General features: G+C 42.1%; 1 protein-coding gene across 1 annotated transcript; it reads left to right on the forward strand.

Moving 5' to 3' along the window:
* Window positions 1–1694: 1694 nt before the first annotated feature.
* LOC117815298 (lysyl oxidase homolog 4-like) lies at window positions 1695–26053 on the forward strand. The gene is made up of 14 exons (XM_034686932.1): window positions 1695–1962; window positions 2042–2655; window positions 3357–3562; window positions 13585–13623; window positions 13717–13924; window positions 14735–14915; window positions 16285–16439; window positions 16528–16695; window positions 18221–18383; window positions 18470–18713; window positions 19929–20044; window positions 20438–20574; window positions 24883–24994; window positions 25086–26053. The coding sequence occupies exons 1-14, from the start codon at window positions 1695–1697 to the stop codon at window positions 25154–25156; spliced, it is 2682 nt and encodes an 893-aa protein (XP_034542823.1). The 3' UTR covers window positions 25157–26053.
* Window positions 26054–26262: the final 209 nt, after the last annotated feature.

Consider the following 26262-nt stretch of genomic DNA (forward strand, 5'->3'; position numbering starts at 1 on the left):
ACGACTGAGGATGTTATGAAACTGAACTTTATGCAAAGAGAAAGTTCAGACGGGCAGCTTCTCCTTTCACTGTATTTATTTCATGACACCACGAACTGTGGGCACAGTACCCTGCCAGCTCTGTTTGTGTGTGTTTGTGTGTTTAAGCTGTTCTGCATATGATTTTACCATTGTGGGGGATAAAACAACACACACCCTGCCTTCAGACTTCAGAGGGGAAGTTATTTTTTCTTTTTTTACATTAAGGGTCACAATGAGATGAGAACATTTGGTACACAAACATTCAAACTTGTATTCATTCACTGGATTCAGTGTGTGAGGAGGAAAAAGGGATCTTTGTCAATCACAGTTTATTATAGGTTGAGCTCACGTGTCCCGTGTATCCTGACCATGTGACCACACAGAGGCTGGTTTGATTTCAACAACCTGTAGAATACACACTAACTGTGTGAAGATACAACAAGTGTTAACAAGTCTGAAGGTATGCACTTGTTATCACAGAGTCATCTCAATCATCATGGGTCTTAATTGACAGCTTCAGAGACATAAAACTCAGTCATGACGTTTGGATTGTCTTTCTTTTGTGTGTCCATTTTTCTTGCCCTCTTTTTTTAGCTGAAGGATGGAGTGACTAATGAGACACACAAAAAAAAAGTTGCATAAAGAACAAAAATGGGAGGGATGGATGAAGCAGCAGATCAGAGGGAGTGACAGAAAAAGAAAGAGGGAGGGATAGAGGAGAATAGAGGGACAGCAGGACCAAACTCACTGCCCTCTTTTCCTCCAGTGCTCTGTCCTTTCTTTCTCTCAGTGACTCCAGACTGAGCTCAACAGAGAGGTGAGTTCAACTTCAGTATTTTATCCTCTTTTCTATTCTTCGCTTCACCTTCACAAGATTTCATTCTCACTTCATCTTCCTTCATCTCTACTTTGAGAGCCTTATTTGAAATCAACTTTTATTTGCTTTTAAAACTGCACGTCAGCTTATTCAAAAGCGACATTTGAGCCTTAAAGTGATGCATTTTCTGTGATTTCCTTCTCCCATCCTCCAGCTCTCCCATCTTCCTGCACCTTATCTCCTCACCTCGCCCCCTCACTAAGAGGAAAAGCTTTTCAGGGCCGGTCCAAGCACATATTAATCATTGCTCATTAACACAAAATGTCTCTGACACTCGAGACCTGCTGCTTTATTTATGTGTGAGAACATTTTTATGACTGTGTTTATTTGCTTTTGTGTCTGATGGCTGAAGGCATGCAGCTCAGCTTGAGGGTTTGTGGAAAGCCAAAGTTTCCGTTGGCTGGATGGAGAGGCTACTTTTAGCGTCGGTTATTACTCCCTGTGCTCTGACTGGTTCAGACTGACTGCTACGTTTTCACCGCGTTTCTCAAGCCTTTAACTGTCCTTTGACTGACTCTGATTATTTGAACGGATAATAACATCCATCAATCTTTCTTTTACTGTGGAATGTCCCAGCAGGGTTAGAAGAGGAGTTTCTAATTATATGTTTAGAGTTTGGAATGTGAGTTTCATGGCTTTGTGTGATTTGTTGGATTTTTGTGGTAACATGTGTGTATATATTTAGGAGCTCCTGCTTTACGTGCATCCTCTCTGTTCACTGTACGGTCTAACTTCTCTTTATCTAGCGTCACTCATCCCCTCATCACTCTGCGTTGTGCCTTTCTTCACCTCCAGGATGCTGTGCCTCAGCTCCCTGTCAATACTCCTCCTCCTGCTTCTCATCCTCCCCCCTCCACTGGCTGCCCAGGAGGTGCAAGTACGTCTAGCAGGCGTGGGCCGTCGCAGTGCAAATGAGGGACGTGTGGAGGTGTTCTACAATGGTGCATGGGGCACAGTGTGTGACGACGAGGTGGACCTCAACCTTGCAAACGTTGTGTGCAAACAGCTGGGCTTCCCAAGAGGCCTAACCTGGGCGCACAGTGCCAAATTTGGAGAAGGACAAGGTATGTCCAGTCAAAAACAGCTTCAGACAAGTCAGTGGTTAAGTTCTATTTAATGACCCTCATTCCTTGTTTCTTGTAGGTCTGATCTGGTTGGACAATGTGCGCTGCAAAGGCACAGAGCTCTCTATCGCAGACTGTCGCTCCAATGGTTGGGGAATCAATGACTGCACCCACTCTGAGGACCTGGGGGTCATTTGCGCTCCACATAGGAGAAATGGCAACCCCTCAGAGCCAGCTCCTTCTTCCTCAAGGCAGCACTCAAGAGCACAGTCTGTGTCTCCTCCAGGTCCTCCTCCAGCTCCAGCCCACATCGCCTCTCTTGCAAGAGGCCATGAGATCGCCATCAATCGCAACCCAACTTCTTCCCGTCGGGGCCTTTTATCCCCGCAGGAAAACGGCCACGAGATCCAGATCCTGCGGAGAAATCGAGGCGGATCACGGCCAGGCTTGCAGGCCAGCTTAGCTTCACCACAGGGGCACCAGTTACCTTCACATCTGGCAAACAGTGCAGCCTACAGGCAGAGGCTGGAGGCAGCGAGGACCAGTCCACAGGCAGTGAGGAGAGAGGCAGAGGTAGACCGGCAGCGCCAAACCCAGAGGGGCGACAGGCAACAGCAGATCAGTGGGAACCATGTTGAACCAGAGCCTGTTTATCCAGACATGGGACTGGATACTGAAGCACAGTACACACAGGTAAACACACTCACACACACACACATACACACATACCCCCACACACACGCAACTTCTACCAAAACCAAAGAAGTATCCAGATCAAGCTGTATTCAGACTCCTATAAATAAATGTGACTTGTGGAGCTAGTGGACATCTATAATTAGAGACACATCTTGCCTCAGAGCTTCTTTGGGTCCCGCAGCATAAAGGCTTTAGGGTTCGAGGGCAAACAAACGTGATGACCTACAGCTTTAAATCAAATAAAAACTGCAAGACACTTATCTTTTGCTCAGCTTTTCTTTTCAACATGACGTGTTTTTAGTTTCCTTGTCATTTTGTAACGATCATGACGCCCATGCCATCACATTAAACAAACTATTGGCTTCCTTCCTGCAGCCCACGCTACATAATAAAGATGATTAGAGAGTGTGATGATTAGAGACTTAGCATGTCATCTTATCTTGTTGTTGTTCTCTGGATTGCGTGCTGTCTGTGGATATAAAAGTCAAACAAAGTCATGTTTATTGTCTCAACTTCATCCTGTTTTATTGGGCATGACAAGAGCTCGGTTGATGTGGGTTAAGATAGAAGCCTTTAAAAAGTAAAAGGGGCAGTTTCTAACCCAACATGGGGCACTGCTGGAAATAAAACGTATTTCTAGGATGAGAAATGTTTTATTATCAGTTACTAATTATCTGAAACTCTTCTCTCATGGACAGGGATCTGTTCACTTAGAGGAAGCTCGTCTCAGACCTGTGCTGACCGGCAACAATGGCGGCCTGGTTGCAGAGGGAGTCTTGGAAGTGAAGCATGCTGGGAGGTGGCGTCATGTGTGTGACAATGGCTGGGACCTCAGTAGCAGCCGTGTCGTCTGTGGCATGTTAGGATTCCCTTCTGCTGAAGCGTTTGACCAGAACGCCTACAGGTGAGTATTTGAGTGTGGACACTGAGGAGGAGGAAAAAAAGACACCGAAAATGTGTGTGTGTGTGTGTGTGTGTGTGTGTGTGTGTGTGTGTGTGTGTGTGTGTGTGTGTGTGTGTGTATGTGTGTGTGTGTATGTGTGTGTGAGTGTGTGTGTGTGTGTGTGTGTGTGTGTGTGTGTGTGTGTGTGTGTGTGTGTGTGGTTATAAAAAGGATGGAAAACTGTGGTGGACTACACATCCCTCTAAGCATTAGACGACCCCATGCCTGCAGAGCTGTTCCAGCCCCCCTGTAGTAGAGGTTAACCTCAGCCGCTGTCATTAGTAAACCGCACTTGGCTCGGCTCGTCCACTGTGGCATCCGCCGAGCCCGACCCGTCTGCCTGGCCTGCCTGTCTCTCTGGCTGAGTGAGCCTCAATAGAGACCTTTAAAATAGTCTAAGAGAGCATGTTATTAATGTCAGATCCAGACTACAAGATTATCATCATCATCATCATCATGGTGTGTGTCTTTTCATGAAACCTCCATTACATGGTTTCCCAATCCTATAATTAAGAAACCCCCCAGTGAAAACTGTGTGCGGCAGCACTTTCTAATGTAGGGAGGAATGTCTGAACGTTCTCTCACCAGAGAGAGACAAAATATTTACTGCACTTTGATCTCTCAATGTCTCTATTAAAATCGTTAGTTCATCGACTTGTAATAAGGGATACTTAATTTAAAAAACAGATTATAGTCTGACCTTATATATAAGTTATTAATGGAATTCCATTGGCTAACTACGGATACTCCAATCTATCTAGAAAACAACCAAGCTAGTGTTGTATCTTGACCGCCCATGATGTGTAGATGCAGAAGGAATCTTTGTGACAGTGGCTTGCTTGCATAGTAATACGTTTATTACAAGAATCAAAACCAGTATCGAACAAGCACCTGGAATGCTTGGGAGAACAGCTCTGCAAATCTGCTGACTCTCAGAGTGCTGTTGACCAAGACCTTTTATATGTCTTTGAGCCAGTGACATAGCCTACTAGAGAGTCCAAACTTATCTTAACCTCTAGTTATTTATTATACTCTCCTGGGCTCTGCTGGCCTAAAGGCTGATTTATACTTCTGCGTTGAATCAACGGCGTACCCTACGCCGGGGGTCCGCGTATCTCCCGTACCTACACCGAGGCCTACGCACGTAGCTGACGTGCACCTCCTCCAAAATGTAACTCCCCGTAGGGCCGACGAGGACCGCAAGCTCTGTGATTGGTCCGCTCAGCGGGTTTGTCTTTCCCGCATTTAAAGCACTTCCGGGATCCCGGACATCGGCCGCACATCGGCCGTGTATTTCATCTCCTCCTCTCTATTCTTCATGTAATCATGTCTGTATGATAAACAGCAACATGTATCAGCTGTAGATTAACAGAACACGCTCTGAAACTCTGTGGAAAAGTAAACAGAGATCGTAACGGGACCGGAAGCAGGCGGCCGGCTATCAGAGAGACCGCACTGCCCTCAGGCGTTTCGGCGGAGAATAGCTGTGCGACACGGACACACCGACGCACAAGTATGTGGTGCTCATGTCCGCGTCAGCCCCTGCTGCGTAGGGGAGACGCAGAAGTATAAATCAGCCTTTAGGGTTACAAAACTTGTCCATGCATGTCACTAAATTGGAAGGGGGTCTCAATCTTATTTCCTTGAAAGTCTGGGACAACATAGTTTTCTCCTTGACCTGTTTTATGTCAGTTACTTATTAACTATCAGATACTTCACTAGCTAGCTAACCAATGAACAGTTAAGCTAGCATATGTAACTCTGGACATTTTCTTTAATGTCTTTCTGAAAATCTTCTTCTTGGGTTTTAAGCAAGCGGCAACCTCCAGTCTCAAAATATGAAGCCCATGTGGAAGTGTTATAAACTGCAATTCATCGAGAATCCGCTTGAGGCTGGCTGCAGAAACACAGGAAATCACATTCACACCCAATCAAAGAAGACGATCTCTGCAGCATTAATAAACATGTTTACAGCCTGGTACAAAAAACGACATGGCTCTATATAGCTAATTTCTCTATCGGCACCAAGCGGCAAACTCCGGTCTCAAACGATGAAGCCAATGCGGAAGTGATATAAACTGCAATACATCGAAAATCCGCTTGAGGCTGGCTGCAGAAACACCGGAAACCACATAGACATGAATGGGAAAAAGACGATCTTTGCAGCATTAATAAACGTGTTTACAGCCTGGTTCAAAAAACGGCTTGGCCCTATGAAGCTAATCTCTCTAATGGCACACACTGTACGGGGGGTGAATTTTTTTCTAACGTGACGGTTAAGAAGATATTAAGATTATGAGTTTTGCCCAAATAAGGACATGACTGACGTGACTCCTGGTCGGGAACACACAGCCATTGGCTAAGAGACTCACACTACGTCACACTCTGCCTAGTTGAGTTCTGCATTACCAATATGGCTGCTGCCGTCGATTTGCTTCAAAACAGCTCTCAGGAACAGATGGGTGACGTCACGGATACTACGTCCATATTTTTTACAGTCTATGATCGGCACACACTGTACGGGGGGTGAATTTTTTTCTAACGTGACGGTTTAGAAGATATTAAGATTACAAGCTTTTGCCCAAATAAGGACATGCATGACTTGACTCCCGGTTGGGAACACATAGCTGTCGGCTAGGAGGCTCAAACTCCGCCTCTTTACGTCACACTATGCCTGGTTGAGTTCCGCATATCCAATATGGCTGCCGCCGTGAATTGGCTTCAAAACAGCGCTCATAAACAGATGGGTGACGTCACGAATACTACGTCCATTATTTATACAGTCTATGGTTTTAAGTCTGGTAGGAATGTAGTCAGTCTCAGTGTCGCCACCTGCTGGTTTCTGAATTGGCGTTATGAAGCATAAAAATAATGATCATCATACTGAATTACTGATTTCAACTAATTTATGGCCCAAGTTGGTTTCAGAATAATCATTGGTTAACAGACGCTAACTTCTATAACAGTTAATGCATGTATTCTGTTAAAATGAACAAAAGTAACATTAACGTAAAGATTAAAAGCTGTTCAATGCACAGGGTTTGGATCCTCTCTCATTTCAATCATTCTTTGTCGTTCCTCAAACACAAACCGTCTGCTCAAATGTTCATGTCAGGCTGCTGTGCTCAGTAAATCCATCTCATCCGTTCAACTAAAGACATAAATACCCGCTAAAGCACCTACACAAACCTTCAAAGCTATTATGTACATGCCAACAAAACCCTCAATACCACTTTTACAAACAAGTGCTAATGCATTCCTCCCTCCGGCCTCATAGCACAGTTTCTTATGAGACCGAACGGTCCACATGCAAACACAAATAAGCACACACGCTTGTTCAGACAAGAACACAACCCCCTGTGTGTCCATCCGTCTGCCCACAGACTTCTTTTTTTGGCTTGGCTAACAGGACGACTGTACCGACCACTGGCCTGCCCTCCACCACCTGTCTCAAATGCTACCAATAATTACCCCTTGTGTCCCGCTCTGCTACTCGGCCGCCTCTCCTCAGCTGCCCTGGTCACCACCTTGGCCACAGTCTTGTAATGAGACGTCTTATGGGTGGTGTAGCTCAGATACAGTGATGTGAGAACGTTTTCTCACGCGCCTCTTTTATGTTACTGCTTTGTGCTTTACATCAAAGAAAGAGCATGAGCCTTTACAAGAATGTGGCCTAGTCTGCGTGGCCATCATGCTAACTTTCTGAATCTCATGCTAATGTGAACAACAACACTGAAAAACACATCAGAGTTGTGTAGAGAAACATCATATTTCTGGTCCAAGAACCCAACCAGTCTCTTGTTTACAGACGAGACCAGGCCAGAGAATGTTGTTTGTTTATCGTCAACCTCCACCCAGATTTGTGGGAGATGAATGGAGAAGCCAATTTTGTCCGAAGTAAACAGCCAAGGAAAGGACAACATTTTTCTTCAAGAAAGAAGCAACATGAGGTGGATCTTTAGCGTGAGGGGCTACATGTGTTTGCATATTTTGAAGTCAATGCTGTTGAGATTCAGACGTGTTAGATCCACTGAGCCACCATTTGAGCTAGACTAGTAGGATCAATGTATGATACAATGTTGGCTGGTTGGTCAATTAGTCATCCACAAAAAATACAATCCCTAACAGACTTGTACATTCAGAAGAGGATGGACCACATTTGTTTTTTTCCAAACTCTTCCTGTGGCACCTCTTTTTGCTTTTTGGAGAGATTTCCCAACAACTGATGACTAAACTCAGACTGCCATGACATTTGGTACAAACATTAATGGTCACCAGAGGATCGATCCTGAAAAACACTGGTTAGCTCCCAAGCTCAGAACCCATTGGTTATTGCTAATTTCAAAAGAGAGAATGGGGCTGAAGATGTTTATGTTTATGTTTATTTATTTGCACAATTGAAAGAAAATACATACAAAAAAATAGCAAAGATAAATAATATAATGTGCAGGAAGAGGCAGAAAACTCAGAGAGCTTATTTTAAGCCTTCACCCAAATAGTGTTCTAATAACAAAAATTAATAAAAAAAAATACTAAATTGACACATATAAAGACAATTGTTGAGACTAAAAATAAAATAACATCAGAATATACAAAATTAACAATTAATGTAAATACAGTTGTTAAATCAACAGAATTCAAAAGTACAAAATATGAACATGATGTGTATGGATACCTACTCTATGAGTATGTGGTTGAGCATGATGAGTATAATTAAATAACAGTGGTTAAAAGTTTGTTCAAGTTTGTCCTTAATAACATTTTAAAGATAAACAGTTTTTCGCTACATTGGAATAAATATTCCAGAATTTGCTGCCCCTGAAACATATTGAGAATTGACTTCTACAAATAAAACATTCAGGAGGATGAAGAAATAAAGTTTGACAAGTTGTGTAAGAGTGGACCTGTGGATGTAATTTGAATTAAGACTTGAAGAGATTAGGGATATTCCCTTCATGTTGTATTTTATACAAAAAAAACACATATTTGAGAGATATTGATGTTATAGATGTTAAGAAGCTGGAGTTTCTGAAACAAAGGAGCAGATGAGACGTGTGGCTTCGATCGAGTCGCCATCCTGACAAAACGTTTCTGAAGGAGCAACATTTTATGGAGAGTCGTAGGAAAAGTACGAGCCCAAACTATATTACAATATGAAAGATATGGATAAATTAGGCTGTAATAAAGAGTAAGGAGACAGTTTGTGGTAACAAGATGACTAATCCTTCTTATAATAAAAAGATGGCAGGGTGTTAGTTGCTGATGATCCATAAATACTTTGATCCCATTGCTTTTCCTCTGTTGCCACCAGCAGTGGATTAAGCTCAAAATTGTCTTGATAAAGTAGCTCAAAATATGGTACAGACGTTTGTCGTTCACAGATAATTTAATCCATTGGCTTTTTAGATCCTGTCTTGACAACTTCACCTCCTTCAAATGGGCTGACCCAGTATATTTACTAACCTTCTCAGCTCCCAGACAATGCATCTTAATGATTCATGAAGTAATCACTAGTTTTTCAGGGTTGAATTCCACTACTGAATGGATTGCCATGAATTTGGGTCCAGACTTCAGGATACATCGTAAGAACTGTAAGGATTCTAAAACCAGTCCTCTAAATCTATCTACTCAAAGGTTTACTTTTTCCAATCCTTTGGTTACGATCTGAAAACCCAAGAAGCAGTACAATTTCAGAAACTATTTGCAAGAATGGCAGTGACATTTTGCTGTAAGCTTAGAACAGCTTTTGGTTCACTGAATCATGTAAGATGATAATCAAATCTTCCCTGCCGTACCCACTTTTCTGGATGAGATCCATTCCTGCTCTTCTTCTGAGCCTTTGTCCCCTGAAATGGTTGCAATTATGGTCTGAGCGATCCTCTAATCTGCAGTGTTTTCTCTCAATTGAACCTCCTGCACTCCCTTTGCTGTGTCAGCACTTCTCTCTTGGGTCATGTGGTTGTTTCTTTCAGCGCGTGACTGCCTTTGTCTCAGCCTGTTAAGTTGCTCAGCGCATTTTTACAGATGTTTAAACACTGTTCTTACAAAAGGCAAGTGTTAAAGTTATTTTCCATCTCCCTTGTTTCATCACATCCACACTCTCTTTGAGGCTGACGGCTACTTCTTCAGTTCTTCTAATTTACTTTTACCCCCTGCTCCTTCTCTCCTCCTTCAGTCACAGCTTTTTTAAAAGTCTTTAATGCCTTTGAGGCAATTATAATAAAACCCACATTTCATGGAAAGTACATCATTATGACCCCTTTTAGTTTTCGTTCCACTGAGGTTGATGGGACTGTCTACAGGCTGTTGTGCAGTCAGTGTGGCAACCTGCTGTCTCCTAAGAGAGGGATTGTTTTAGTCAGGCAGTTTTGCATTCATGCAGTATAATAACAGGTTATCTGTTTGTCAGCTCCTCTCTACAGTGCGGCTCATGGTATTGTGTGGTCAGAGCTGCATAAAAAAAAAAAACTGGCAACGAGCTTCAGATTCTGAGAAGTAAGACAGTTATCTTCACGCTAGAAGAGTTCAGTAGCGTTGAAGTCACAACCTGTTAGTCGTGCCTGAGGCCTGATGCTGTGGTTCACTTTCCTTCCTTTAATTCTCCTTAAAAGACTGAACGCGTCTTAACTCAGCCCCAACCTGTGTGTCTGTCCCGACAAAATGCAACATCCATTTTACTTTTTGTAAGCAACTGAAATCATTCTATGTGAAAACCAAAAACATGCGACTCTTCTTGCTGTAAAGTTGATTGATGCTCATAAAAGTTCTTGAGTTCACAGAGACTTCTCCTTACATCACTTTGCTTCTTGTTTCCCAGCATGCAGTGAGAGCGTTTGGTAACGATGCTGGGGTTTAAGGAGCGTCGTGTTTTTTACAGAGGCAGGGAAAGTGGATATGTACGTGCATATTTCCATGTCTGGTGTGTGTGAACCAACATGCTACTGCTCGACCGCACAGCAGACACTGCCAAGCACAGCAGGCAATTATATGGGTAGCGCTCTCTCCCCCTTTCTCCCCTCCTCTCCGACTCCACCACAGCCTCCCTATCTCTCCAATTACGATTTAACACTGAGTTAAGAAATCTTTTCACACTGTGCAGACATGCTGACAAGCTTGTGCTTTTACAGGGAAAGTATTTTTGAAATGTATTCATGTATTTCTAAATTTGGTTGTATGAGGTATTTGTCAATAGTAGGTGTATTACTGATGGAGGATGACAGTTAGCTTGGCCCAGTTAGACCGGGTGGAAAACCAGCATGGAAGCAAGGCTACACCACTACAGACAGGGTCAAGTGTACCATGTAATTTACGCTAATTTTAAGAAAGTCTAAAAGAAACTCAAATGTCTGTTTGACGGTTCACCTCTGTGTTGTTTCTGCAAATAGTGGTAAAACAAAGTAGCTTTATAAAGGCAAAGTAGAGCGCTGCCTGCAACTAGAGCACACACTTACATACATCCACGTAGGTACTCGGGTCGGACTCTCCTAAAATTTGCTCAATTATGTGGCAGAGTTGATCCCGTTTGTAGCAGCTGATAGCCTATAGCTTCTGTGCTGGTTCACTGGTTGGTTTCTCTTTCTGTTGACAAGTACTTCAAACAAATTCGCTTAAAGAATTTATCAAGAAAAACTAATTATCCATTCAAGCAGCTTAAAATAATCAATTGTGGAGAAAAAAACTAATGGTTATAATTTAGTAAATAAAGAGGGAAAGAACAGATAAAGGGATGAAATAATGAAAGAAAACTGAAACAACTGAGCGAAAGGAAGAAAGAGCACAGACTACAAAAAAATTAAGAACTCTGCTGAGCATCAAGCAACAAGCTGCTGATATTTTGGGGTGGAGACCAAAAACCGAGATACAAAATTGTGAATAGTTGACTTGTATTCACTCAGCGGGGAAGACTAATGCTGCTGCATGTTTACAAAGCAGCAAACTCTAGGGTTGAAAAGGGAAACCAGCGCCATAATAGTGCGATAAAGAGCAGTTCACAGAATGTTACTACCTCCCAAGAATGTTACTACCTTGAGAGGAAATTTCATTAGGGTCCATATAAAATGCCAGTTTTAGACCAGAATTAAATGTTGACAGCCTGGTAGCAAAAAAAGGTTTTCTCTCCATACAATGAATCAATCAATCAATCAATCTTATTTATATAGCGCCAATTCACAACATGTCATCTCAAGACACTTTACAAAAAGAGCAGGTCTAGACCTCTTTTCTGAATTCATCACAGCTGTATGAGTTAAGAGTTTCATAACTCTCTTGTTTTGACTGTATTAAGGCTTTGAGTTAAGCATAATGAGTATAATTAGGAGTGTGGCTGGTTTGACTGACGGATGGGCGTGTTACAGCTGTTGCAGGCAGCTGAAGCCCCGCCTGCAGTCCACCAATTTGTTTCTAGATCAGCAGGAGGTTAGTTAAAGTCAGTCTTGAATGTGGCAGCCGCCATGCTTGAGCATTTTATGCTTCTTTAGAAACTAATGGTTCATGATGTGTGTATTGAAGGTTTCTGTCTATTTGATTACTCCATATATTAATCTAACATATGTTAAGTGCTGCAACATCTAAAACAATAGCAAGAGCTGTGAAGGTCTTTGCAGTTTTCAACACTTTGCGTTTAGTTGTTTAAAGCAGGAAAAACATTGAAATTGATCCACCAGAGGAGGCCTTTTGTCTGCACCACACTGGTGGTCTAAACTACATTTTCAACCTCCAAACTGCAACAGACTTTGTGAAATAATGAAATGTACGTAACAGCATAAGCTTATCTGAGGGTGGAAAGTTCGCTTTACTGTAAAGCCCCTTGCTGTCTGGTCTGATGGTAAATGACTTTTAGCGCACATGTTCCATACTGTGGGTTTTTCTGGGTCATAGTTCCTATTGTGGGTTTCCTTATTGGCCCTTTCAGCTCCAAACACATCTCTCATTTAATGCAGGGACCAATCATAACAGTGAAACAGCAGGATACTGGGGTTCTCCTGGAGAGGAAATATGTCCAGTTTTAGTTTCTCAAATATTTAATTGCATCATGACTGGTCGTACAGCAAACCCTCCTCCCGGCTATACTTGGTGTTGTGACTCACTTAATTCAGGCACGTTCATGAAGGGCGTCAGTCACACTGCACCTGTCTGTGGTCACACTGCCCGATGCAGGCGGTCAGCTCTAATGTGTGTGTGTGTGTGTGTGTGTGTGTGTGTGTGTGTGTGTGTGTGTGTGTGTGTGTGTGTGTGTGTGTGTGTCACAGAGAGACACTTCCCAGACACTGCCTGGTTTGTGAATCATTCTTTTTATTGAATCCTCTTTCTTTTTTTTTTCTTTATTGGGTTTTAGCATATGGTGTGTGTTTGTTCCTGGAAGTAGGGGGCCTCACTTTGTGTATACACTCACTGTTTCCCTCCGGTGCTTGACTCTAGCTTAAGGTAATATCCTTGAAACTCGACACAGTTTACAAAACCCTGTTGGAGTTGGCAGACCTCAACAAGGCTTCTTCTCGCAGGGACTAATGTATAGTGGCTTATTCATATTTCTGGCTCTTTCCACAGTGATGCTCAAAACCAGACATCCACTGTAGACATATAGACAAACACTGAAACAGAAATACTCATGAATGTACAAACGGGAGGTTAAAAAAAGAGTCACGACGAGAGGGTGGCCATTTGAGAGGAGAGAAGGAAAAGAAAACTGAGTTATGTGATCCTTTATTGTACATCTCAGTCTTTCTTGCTTGCTGTCCCTTACACGAGGGCTGTGTTTATCCCAAAGTGCACACACCCTTCCAAGTAGGTTGTTTTTCAGTTTGTTTATTTAAGGTTTGATAGACAGAAAGAGTAAAAGGGAAGAAAGGATGAATGAGAACGAAAGAGGAGATTGTGCTGGAGGAGGAGCAGACTGTGGGTGTACAGGAATGCTGTCTGTTTAGTCTACTCAATATAAGGATGCTCAGTTTGAACTCTAAGGTGTGATATTGTCTCTTTTTCAGGAAACTGTGGGACTCCAAGTTAGCAGACCCATCCGCCAGGTAAAATCCAGCTCAGCATAAAATGTGTTTAAAAGAGTATTTTGATTAAAACAGATAAATCACATCTGCTCCCTCCCCGTCTTTCCTGCTCAGGCTGAGGACACAAATCACTAAGAAGGCCTACTGGGTGGAGAAGGTGCAGTGTCAGGGCGTGGAGGCCTCTCTGTCGCAGTGTCAGGCACAGCTCTCATTGCCCAGGAGTGATGTCCCATGCAGGGGAGGCATGCATGCCGTGGTCCGCTGCGTCCCTGGATCCCAGTTTGCACGTTACGGCAGAGCACCTGCACCACCAGCTGTCGCTGTGAGTGTGGAGAACAAAGTCGAACAATACTGGAAGTGAACAAAGTGAAAAACTTACTTATGACCTTTTATTTGGAGAATATGATTACTCTTGTCATTGCGAATAATGAGGTCAGAGGTTGCTACTGCTTCATAATCTGTTTTAGCTGAACAGTTGAAGCTACAGCTACCAATGTACCAAATATTTCCTGTTTATAAGGTTAATTAGAATATGTTTTTATTATATTTATGATCATAAACTACACTTGAAAAACATAACTTGGGCATATTTTCAGTTTGGAGTAAGAGTAGCTTACAAACAAGGAATAATCAGAAAACATCAGAGGAAGAGTCAGCCCTAAAAGGATATAAGAAAGGCATGCTTCAACATGTTGGTAAATGCTTACTTGCCTTCTTCTCTTGAGTTATATAACAAGTTTGTGACCGGTCTTAAATCTTCAACTTAATTATGGTCGAGGCTTCAACCAGCAACTGGTTAGCTTGACATTGGGAAACCGCCACTTCGGCTCTGTTCTACATCAGCTAAATCTGTCTCCCTGCGCCTTTGGCTCTCTATCAATTAACACTCTCTTTTTTTTTATTTATGTGCGTTCAGGTTTAAAATTTGAAAATTTGCAGTATCGTAGGACGTTTTAAAGCATGTTTTGTAACCTCCAGGCTAACAATCTCTGAACCCTTCTGAACTCTTTATTTGTGCTTGTGTTGGCTCAATGATTAAAAAGTGAACTAAAACTTTAAACACCTGACTGAAACAGTCTTCACATAATCGTCTTAAGATCCAATGTCTCAACGCTCTCTTCTTTTCTTTCAGCCCGTTGTGCGTCTGAAGGCCGGGCCCCGGCTCGGAGAGGGCCGTGTTGAGGTGCTGAAGGAGGGGAAGTGGGGCACAGTGTGTGACCACCTGTGGGACATTGCTGCAGCCAGCGTGGTCTGCAGAGAGCTTGGCTTTGGATCAGCCAAAGAAGCCCTCACCAAGGCCCAGCTGGGACAGGGTAAGATTAGAGGCATGAACAGAGCCACACACGTAGTGGACTCGAGTCAAACTGCACTTTGTAGTTTTATTTTGATGTTGAATTTTCATATGAATGGTGAGGTCATATGATGGTTGCTCTATGGTGGGAAAATCACCTTATTTGTATAAACATGAAGAGATCTGATAACCAGTTATGTGCTATTGACTTTGTATCAGTGCCTGGATTCACCATGCACCATGAGCATGATCAGTTGAGCTCTTTCATCCTGCAGACTAAACACTTCTTTGCCTAAATATCTGTTTCTAAACGCAGCACTCCAAGAACCATGAATCCGAGTGGACAAATAAACTCAGAGCGAATGTTTACAGTCGGACTTCTACGAAGCCGATTGTGAAAGAAACTCCCCATGACCGAATTACTAAAGTGCAAACTACTTCAGGAGGTTCCAGTGACCCAAACAATGGCATGTGCAGTTTTCAAAATAAACCTTTTGTATGTCAAAAGTTGGAACAGCTTTGAAACCAGGATGTCAGTCCATTATCACTGAGCCTGATTGCAGGACTGATTACTCTGACATTGCCTTTGTTCTGGGAATAAGAGTATAGCCAACAAATTGTGTCGCTCCAACAGTGACCCTACTTTCACACACTCTGTTATTGTCTTTTTTTTGCTGAATTTCTCCTCTTACTCTGTAATCACATTCATTTCCTCCCATTATCTTTCTGCACAAATGAGCACATAGCATGTCCTGTAATAGTGGCTGCATTTCCTTCTCACTACTTAACCTAATTAAGAAATGCATGGAAACCACTTGTGTGTTACTTAAGGGCTCTATTAAAGTAGGTGCTATGGGGCCGTTATGTTTGAATAATGAACATGGTTAAAAGTCAAATTGGAGCATTGTGGCTTACATTTATTCTCAGCCCATTTTACCAGACTTGAGTGAACATATAAAATAGTGGAAGCGCTGTGAGAGCTCATGGGCAGCGCATTAGGAAGAGCAACTTGAAGCAAGACTTGATGACATCAGGAGCTATTTAAGGCCTAATTATAGGGCTTCATAGGTCCTCACACACCTACGCAAACATAGATGTGTTCAAAGATTTTCCTCCATTTTGGTTGCTATTTTGGTTTATAAAGCATGGTCCTGAGTATACAGTAATTTAGTCAGAGAGCTCTCTGGCTAAGCTAAGTTTCAGAGCCACATCAGAGGTCCGGATCATGTCTGGGTTTTTAATCCAACTCTGGTGACATCTGTGGCTGCAGAGCCATCAGGTTTAAGAGTCTTTTATGTACTGTGTGTGTGTGTGTGTTTGTGTGCGCCTTCCATTTTTACCCTATGGTTGCTGAGACACGTAAATCCATCATCTGTGTTTTTTTTCTGAAGGTACTGGTCCCATCCACATGAACAGCGTACAGTGTACAGGCAGGGAGAGGTCTGTCACAGATTGTCACTTCAGACCCGTTCCACTTTACACCTGCAAACACACCCAGGATGTGGCAGTCCGCTGCAATGTGCCCAACACTGGCCTGCAAGCAACAGTGAGAATAAAAATCATACATCTAAACACACAGAGGAGCATGCAGCAGCCTTTACAGAATGACAAGAATACTGTCTCTCAACCATCAGGTTCGTCTGGCAGGAGGCAGAGAGCCATCAGAGGGCCGTGTGGAGGTGCTGATGGATGTTGGAGGGGCGAGACGTTGGGGATCCGTCTGCAGTGAGAACTGGGGCATCAACGAGGCCATGGCGGTCTGCAGACAGCTTGGCTTGGGCTTTGCTGCAAGGGCTCATCAGGTAAACAGCAAAGCAGAATAAGTCGATGTTTTTCTGCTTTTGTCCTTTGCACTCGTATATTTCTTTTTCTCCTCTCCTCCTCCTCTCTCTTTCTCTCTCCATCCTGCTGTTTGTGCGTCTGTGCTGTGTTATTACCGAGGCCTGAGGTAATTACAGGCTTCTCAAGCGTCCACTTCCAGCGCACTGAAAATAAAAGAGGGAAAGTGAGGCAAAGAGAGATCAGGAGAAATTCACCGAGCAAACAAACTGAAAATAGAACTATGCATGGAAAGGGCAGTGTGAGTGTGCGACGAAGGGGGGGCTGCTGGGAACCTTTAACAGGCAGTTTGAGAAATGTGAAAAAGTGTGGAAAATGTGATAACATGTACAGATAGTTCCTATAAAAAACTGGGTCCAGTTGTTTATAGCGGAGGCTGTTATTTGCCTTCAGCTGTGACATTTCTCACACACTAAATTACCTGTTCTTATATAGCATTCCCCTCCACTCTTTTGCCAACTCAAAGAGCTTTGTGCTACATTTTAACAGTAACCCCATTCACACACATGATGACAGAGGCAGCTTACTAACCCATTGAGGTTTACAGCTCATTCACACACCCTCACACTGATGTCCATGGCTTTAGGAGCAATTAGGGCACTGCAAAAACTCAAAATCTTACCAAGTGAAATTTAATCAAAATGTCTTCTCCCACTTGATTTAAATATCTTTACTTAACAAGTAACATTTGAGCAAGATAGAGGGACTTGTTTTAAGACAATGCATCTTAAATATCTTAAGTCAAACAATCCTGAAATGACCTTGTTTTGAGTTGTAATCTAGAAGAAACAAGGTTTATTTTACATTTCAGACATTTTTCAAGCTGAGATCTTATTTGTAGAAGATGGATAATCTTGATTTAAGACAACCCCTTTACTTGATTTAAGTAAATGCATTTTATTGGAGAATGTATCAGAAAACAGCTCCAATGATGAAAGTAAGAAAGAAAGAAAGAAAGAAAGAAAGAAAGAAAGAAAGAAAGAAAGAAAGAAAGAAAAGTTGTTTATCCAGCTCACTATGAGAAGACATTATATCTCAAAATGCTCAAATTAAACTTTGTCATCTTATTTCAAGTACAAGATCATCTTAAACCTAGAGAAGTGCTGCTATAATACCACTCAAATTAAGGTGAAAATATCTCAAATGAAGAAGTTGACATGAAATGTATTAGTGCAGAAATCTTTTTTTTGGTGAAAAATATTAATTGTTATCATTCCTGTCTAATTCTGAGACACTAAGCTTTAAAATACTGGTAAAATATTACTTAAAATAAGTTTTTTTGCTTATTTCAAGGTAAAAGTACCTTGAAATAAAAAAAAATTCTTGTTTTTGGAGGGGCATTTTTTCCAGTGGGGTTCAGAATCTTACCCAAAGATAAAGGTGCAAACTGAAGGAGCCAACCTTTCAACTTCCTCAACATGTAAGCTTGTAGTTTCTTCAAGAACTACACAAATCAGCTTTTTTTTCTCGTCCTGTCTTTCTGTTCAGGAGACCTGGTACTGGCCTGGTTCTTCAGATGCAAGTGAGGTGGTTCTGAGTGGAACTCATTGTATCGGTACTGAGATGTCCATCCAGCAGTGTCGCAGGAACACAAATGTGTACTGTCCCAGAGGAGGAGATGGCAGAGCTGCAGGAGTCACATGCGTAGAAAGTGAGTCCAAAACCAGCAAATAATGAGTGCAATTGTAATTTTTGTGCAATGAAGCTGAAATTGACCCTGACTCTTTGCACCTGTAGCTGCTCCTGACCTTGTTCTGGACGCACAGCTCGTCCAAGAGACAGCCTACCTGGAGGACCGACCCCTGCACCTGCTGACCTGCGCTAACGAAGAGAACTGCCTGTCCTCCTCTGCAGCCAGGATGAACTGGCCCTACGGACACCGCCGCCTGCTGCGCTTCTCCTCCCGTATCATGAACATGGGCCGTGCAGACTTCAGGCCCCGGGCCACCAGAGAAAGCTGGACATGGCACCAGTGTCACAGGTGAGACTTTTACTGTGTTTGATTTTGATCCGTGCAGCTGCGCCTCAAAGAGAAGCTTTTAGGATTTTATTTTGAACCAACAGCTGCTCATTTTACGCCTTCCACCAGAGGAAGAAAATGTGGTGATTTTAGTTGTTGCAGGGTTTGGCTGGAAAAGAAATGCTGCAAAATCTCCAACATGGCACAGCATTTGGCATCACTAGACGTTGCATGAGAGAAAGACGCATTTTAGAGAGAACTTAGTTGCTACCAAGGGTTATAAAATGAACTCCCTGCAGCAAGAGATGAGTGGGAATTTAGAAATTGGCGATGGGATCACTGGGTGCAGAAAGTCCGGGTGATATTTTAAGACCTGGACTATATATAACCAAAAGTCTGTTATTAAACGTAATAAAAACACAATCTTTCTCCTGCTAAATGCTGTTTACAATAAACATCCTTCTCACTGGGACCCAGTTGTTACAGTCACAAACCATGACTGCACTCAGAGCAGCCTGGCTTCTTATCACAGCAGTTGTGGTTCGCGTCCTGAATCCTGAGAGGCACTGCTTGGTGTCTCTGTCAGCCACAGCCCAATCACTACCTCAGCAACCAGCAAACACAGGGTTTGACTCTCAGCTCCTCTGGTGGAGTGCTTTCATAACTGGAGAGAAAGTGTTTTGTAAGTGTGACACCAAGCTGATATCTATCTGCATATTTGTGCTTTTATGATTAACATCTGGGTCTTTGATTTGACATCCCCTGAAAGTAACAGAAGGTTGTCTTTTTAAGAGAAGAATTGATTAAAGCAAAAAGCACACTACAAATTCAATCAGGGCGTGTTTCCACAAACAGCAAGGTATGCACTGGCAGCACCCACAACCTCATTACTAGTGCTTACTGTTGCCATATTACAAAAGTCCTCTCATGGCACTTCCACTTCCCTTGGTTGTGGCTTTTCTTTTGGGACATTTTACAAAGAAAACATCTTTTGGAAGTGGGAAAGAATTTGTCCTGGCAGCTCCGATCTGGAATCTCTTCCTAAAAAAGAGGAAAAAAAGTCTGAATAGTTGACACCAGAAGTCCCGCCTCTTCTTGATTTGATTGGTCAGTTAGGGAGAGGTGATATTGACAAGTGCTGTAGTGTACCAAAAGTGAAACAGCCTGACACCGAGGGGGAGAAAAAATTAATTTGTTCTTTCTGCATTAATCTTTATATTCTGCTTCCTTCCTCAGACACTACCACAGCATTGAGGTGTTCACCCACTATGATCTGCTGACCCTCAATGGGACCAAGGTGGCTGAGGGTCATAAAGCCAGCTTCTGTTTAGAGGACACCTACTGCCCTGAAGGTAAGAAAGAGGATGGATAAGTGTTACATACATCTGCTTTAGGCGGGGAATCTGGCAGCAAGAGCCGGATCGTGACAAGCAGGAGACTACATAAAAGAGCAAAGCACAAATCCCATAATGAGCATTTGAAGTCGGTGGCTGACTGTAAGATTAGAAGCCAAACCTAAATTGATCTTGGCTTTACAAAACACAGACAGCATTATGCCGCTCAGATCCTTTCTATTCATTTCAGAGTTCTAAAAAAAGATTTGGTTTTTAAATCATTTCGTTATAATTTCAGGTTGTTGTTAGAAATTATAATCCACAGTGACAGACGGAAAAGAAAATGTACACATCATACAGAAGTCTTCTCTGCTTATGTGCTTCCATGGTTTCTTTTTTTTTACCTGCCAGGTATCAGCAAACGTTACGCCTGCTACAACATGGGACAACAGGGAATCTCTGTTGGCTGCTGGGACACCTACCGCCATGACATTGACTGTCAGTGGATCGATATTACAGACATTCGTCCTGGTGAATACATCTTCCAGGTTAGAAACCTTTCTTTAACAACACTTTTTTATCTCTTGATTCTGTTTTAATGTCTGCACAGCTGTCGGTGGAGGTTGGTGTAGTTTTTGACACCAATCTCACCTTAAGAGAACACATTAAAAACATCTCAAATATCAGAATCTCAAATATCAAGTTCAACCTCTCAAATTTCTGCCATATAAGACCTTTTCTCACTTCAAGGTCAGCAAAATTCTATATGCATGCAATGATATTTTCTCACATCACTTATTGTTTTAAAACTTGGTCACACACATCAGCCAGCCCGTTAAAACCCATCATGTCTCTCTTTAAGCAGACCGTCAAAATCTTAGACAGGAAACCTCTCCATTTCAATTATTGCAACATAGTCAGGAAGTATAATTTTTTAAACATACACATTTTAAAACCTATGCTGACATCTGTTTTGTTTTTAAAGTTTTAAATGGGCTTGCCCCTCCATCCTTGATCAAATGTATAAAAAAAACACACGATATGATAAATACTAGAGCACAAACTAAAGGGGACTGTGATACACCGAGACGTAAAACCAAATTCAGTCAGATGGTGGTGTCTGTCAGAAGCACACAGTCCTGGAACAAACTACCAGCTCACATTAGGGAGCTTGAGAACTACTGTACCTTTAAAAAACCACTTAAACATTAAAAACAAACGGGTCATGTACACATGAATAATCTGTTTCCTCATTTGATGCCTGTTCTCGGGGTTTTGGCCTCACCTTCCATCCTGTTTTTATAAAGTCCCAAAAGTGTACATTGTGCATGTAAAATCTGTTTGTAAGTCAGTTCATATAGTGTCCTGTTACCTGTCTTGTGACATCCTGTCGTTTTAAATCTTGTTGTTTTATGTTTTACGTAAGTACCTGCCTTAGGACTACGGATGAAATTTAGTTGCTGTGCTAATTTTGGCATATTTATATTGAGGCATACTGCTGAAATGTTGATTAATGTGCATTGTCCTAATAAACTCAAATAAACTCAAATTAAATTAAAACGGTGAGTCCAATAGAGGTGCAGAGAGAAAGTCTGCTCCACTGCTCCTCAGTCTGCACGGTGAAATAACATAATCTCAGCAGGTTTCACAACCTCTCAGTTCAGGAATTAAAGCGAAAAAAAGAAATATGTGGGTTGGCGTTTCAACATCTGCAGGAGCACATGAGATAAAAGCTGTGATAAAAGCTGTAATTTCACTAAGTAGCTCTTGGCTGTTTCAGGTGTACAGCATGTATGTCGTTTTCAGGGTGTGTGCATATTTAGGGAAAGTGAATTTAGTCTGGTTTTATATAGAAAGTAGACCTGCTATTAGTCCACCCTTCCTGAAAGTACAGGCTTATTGGCAGTGGAGGAGCTCAGTCAGCACATTACATTTGAACAAAGCTGGGTTTATGTTTGCTGGTTGGACATCACATGGCTCGTCTGCTTCTAGACATCCAATCTGCTGTGTGACCTCCTCATCTGTCAGCCCTCTATATCATTTGCTCTATTTTTTCCTAAAAGCTTAGTGGCAGCGGAGTGATGCTGTTTGCAATTATTTTCTGAGTGCTGACACGAGATCAAGATGTCTCAGTTTGGTTTGCACGTGTTTGTTTGCAGACGGTATGTAAACTACATGCACCATGTGAACTCATACACGTATGACAAGCCACGTCTCGAGAGATAAAACCAAATATATGTCATAAAGCAGAGTTGCCATGACAGCTTTGCGGTCATGATTGTGGTTCAACAGTAGTTCAGCTGCTCATAAATTCGATGGGGGGAGGGCACGACACGCTCATCTTTCATGCAGTTGGGTGTTTCTCGTAGTCTTTACCGAGAATGACAGGGTGGCAGCCATTTTTAGGACCATACATTAAAGCTGATGAGTCATGTCCACCTCAGCGTGATTGCTCCTGATTGCTCCGTCATTTAAAAATCAGCTGCACAACCTCACACTCTTTTACAGGACAGTGACGACCTTTCATTGTTCTGTAAAAACAGGCTCTGGGCTCTTTGTTTCACATTATTACAAGAGCTTTAAACGGGACAGCAAACCACCCCCGAGTTAATATAGAGTTTTAAAGCAGGACTATTAAATATGTGCTGAAATGATTGGCCCCTTTCAACATGCACTGATAAACATTTATGAACTTCTTGACACCAAATTTGGGCTGAAAGCACGATTAAAAAGAATAATAATTACAAATATTTTTCATTTGATATTGTTGCCTTTAAATAGAATTTGAACCACACAACTAAAAAGATCTGTTGAATATGTGGTTCAGTTATCTGTTTGATGTGTGCGTCAGGAAAATTCATTTGTGTGCTTTTCTTATATATGGCTAGCTGGCAGACAGGGTGGAAAACAACCCACCATGGCTGCAGCCTAATCATAGGCTTCAACTTGAATCTGAACCCAAAACTGTCATCTGCATCTCTGCTGCCTTTTTTTCCCTGCATGGAGATAACGTTGGAAAGTGATGTCATGCAACGCGTGAACCCCAAGCTTATACATCATGAGCCATATAGAGAGGGAGAACAATAATCCTGCGGCTTCATGGTCGGCGTCGTGGAAAAACAGCTGTTTCCTTACAGTTTAAAGGGCACTGTTACTTTCTCATATGTTCCCTTGTTTTATTATAAATACACTCTATGCTGCGTCTCTGGTCCAGACTTGGACAGAAATATATTTCTCTGGCAACAAACAAAGACTCATAAACCAAAACATGTAATTTATACACTTCTTTAAGTATTAATTTAAAACACACACTTACAGGACATGTTATTTGTCAGTTAAATCTGGAGTTGCTTGCAGGCATATTTTTGCTGTTCCCGTCATATGCAGACTAGCGGTTACCCTTGCTCGTTGTCTTGAAACTGCTGATGATAACAGTCTTCACAAGATATTCAATAAGTATGTTTTATGCAGCTTTTTAATGTATTTTTAAAATTCCTTTATTGAGAGGATGGGCCACAAGAAAGAGCACCAAACAGGGAGGAGGGAGTTGGGAATATCCGGCAGCAAATAGCCAAGTATGGGAGTTGAACCTGTGGCTGCCACTTCAAAGAATAACACCTTTGTTCATGGGACACAGGACTGAGTTTAACCAAAGCCCCAACTAGCATACACCAAGGACATCCACAAATGTAGGTTAACATTGTACCATGTAAAGAGGAATTCATATGCATGATCCAACTTATATGGGCCAAAGTCCATGGACAGAGGCAAAGTGGAAACTGTCCTGTGATCTGATGAATCAAAATTTGACAGTCTTTTTGGAAATCATGGATGCCATGTCTCATGGAGGAGATGGACCATCCAGCTGGTTATCAGTGCACAGTTCAAAAACAGCATCTGTGACCGTATGGGGATGCATAGGTGTCCATATGCTGCCATCCAGACAATGCCTTCCTCAAGGAAGATCTTACTAGCAAGTCATACTAGTTAGCAACAGTGGTACAAAGGCTCAATATTGGAGAGCGCAACATACAAGAGTTGCCAATCTAAACCCCAAGCTTTATTTGAAATAGAATCCCCTCCTAAATTAAAAAAACAAAGAAATAAGGGACTGGAGACCCCGGCCAAAAATAAAAAAAGATTGAAAGGTGCTCGGCCAGCCGCGCAATGGACCGTCGCTCCCAGCACCTAACCCTAAACTAGACTAAGAATAACAAAATCTAAACCAAAGGGAAAAAGAAAACCGATAACTAAACTACCGGAAATCTCCAGCCCAAACCATCACAACAAACAAACATAAACCCCAACAAACTAACCATGTTTGGGACAACGTGACTAACATGTGCTGTCCTGTGTCAGCTAACTCGTCATACTCCAGCCAAACAATGCCGAACCACATTCTGCACATATCACAACAGTATGGCTCAGTAGTAGAAGAGTCCGGGTGCTTAACTGGCCTGCCTGCAGTCCTGACTTGTCACCTTTTGAAAACATTTAGAGGATCATGAATCTAAATTTCAACAAAGGAGACCCTGAGCTGTTGAGCAGCTAAAATCCTATGTCAGGCAAGAATAGGAGAACATTTCACTTTCAAAAATGTCACTTTCCTCTTGTTAAAGAAGAGGAGAAGAGGAGACAGCCACTAGGCATCACCAGTTTAATGTAAAGATGAGTTGAACCCCCTAAATGCAAAATAATGACAGCCTGGTTGGCCTCCAAGGGGGTAGAGTTTGGCCTTTATACCCCTCATCTATACTAATAATGTGCATTAACAGGCTGATGATACCTAGACGGACTGTGTCGTTACACAAAGAGTCGAGGAGGAAGACTCATCTTTGGTCTGTTTTCTTTCACAGGTGGAAGTCAATCCTTCCTTAGACATGGCTGAGTCTGACTTCCAGAACAACGTGATGCGTTGTCGCTGCAAGTACGACGGAGCACGAGTTTACATGTTCGGATGCCATGCAGGTGAAAGACTTTTCCAATGCGCTTTAAATCCTCACATTTACCCGCCCCAGTCCTTCTGAAACTCACTAACCTCTTTGTCTGTTTTCATCAGGTGACGCTTACAGTGCCGAGGCTGAGGACCTGTTTGACCATCAACGTCAGATCTCCAACAACTTCCTGTGAATTAAGGAACAAGCAGATTAAAGGACAAAACAACTGAACAACTCCTCAGCACACCTCATCATGTCATGGGAAGAAGGGTGAATGACAACGACGTGCCAGTGACTTGAGAGACGGGGGTCAGAAGTTGGGAGGCTGGGATTCAGGGACTTCATACCATCCCCTGACTTGTCATCTGTATTGACTGTTTCTGTTAGATAGTCAAAAAAAAGTCACCGGAAGAGGAGAAAGAGAGGGAAAAAATTGAAAAATAAAAAACTAAGTTGGCCTTTAAAGCATCATGTCACAATGATAAAACATAGAGTTAGTTTACAAATTGAAAAATGTGTCTTGAATTGTGTAACAAGTTTATTTACCTTGATCAAAACATAACCACGGTTTAGACAGTAATGACATGAAGGCACATGAGAAGGAAACATCCTTTACTTTTACAGTGCATCACCAATCTGTCGTCCATGTAAGACCAGCTGATAACAGACTCTGTACATGCTTCCTGTGCTTTCGTTGTTCATATTACAAATGCAGTATTTCCTGTTACGACTGTGTGCTTTCTGGTTTGAATGGTGATTTTTTTTTTATTTCATGGTGCTATTTTGCCTTATTTGAATAAATATTGTAATGTATTGCAAATGTATTGCCATGTACAGTTTTATATTACCTCTCTGGAATATTGTGCTTTAGGTCTAATTTATGCAGAATTTAAATGTACTTTGAGTTGAAACGTGTGCCTGTGTGGCTTTGTTTTGTATTGTCACTTTTAATAATGAACAATATTTTCACTTGTTTGTTCTTTACCTGTTTACCATCAGTAACATCAGAAGAGATCTGGGTGTACCACCTCAATGCGCCTTAAACAGAACCTGGTAATGGTAGTGAAAGAATAAACGTCAGATTGACAAACTGGATGTTTATTTGAGGCATGGTTATTTACGGGCAGAGATCAAAGAAAAAAACAAATGTTGACGTTTCTGCAGAAGATCTGTGGAATCATCTAACATGTCAAAAGAGTTAAGTCATGTCCAAGTGGCAACCTCCGGTCTAAAAATATGAGTCCAATGCGGAAGTGTTAAAATCGCAGTTCATCAAGGATCCGCTTGAGGCTGGCTGCA

The sequence above is a fragment of the Notolabrus celidotus genome, chromosome 7 (genome assembly GCF_009762535.1).
Source record: "Notolabrus celidotus isolate fNotCel1 chromosome 7, fNotCel1.pri, whole genome shotgun sequence".
Taxonomy (NCBI): Eukaryota; Metazoa; Chordata; class Actinopteri; order Labriformes; family Labridae; genus Notolabrus; species Notolabrus celidotus.

Excerpts from the sequence above, each read along its gene's own strand:
- LOC117815298 (XM_034686932.1), top strand. The coding sequence starts at position 1,695 with ATGCTGTGCCTCAGCTCCCTGTCAATACTCCTCCTCCTGCTTCTCATC. Across the intron at positions 1,963-2,041 it reads CAAATTTGGAGAAGGACAAG|GTCTGATCTGGTTGGACAAT; the intron begins GTATGTCCAGTC and ends TGTTTCTTGTAG. Across the intron at positions 24,995-25,085 it reads CATGTTCGGATGCCATGCAG|GTGACGCTTACAGTGCCGAG; the intron begins GTGAAAGACTTT and ends TGTTTTCATCAG.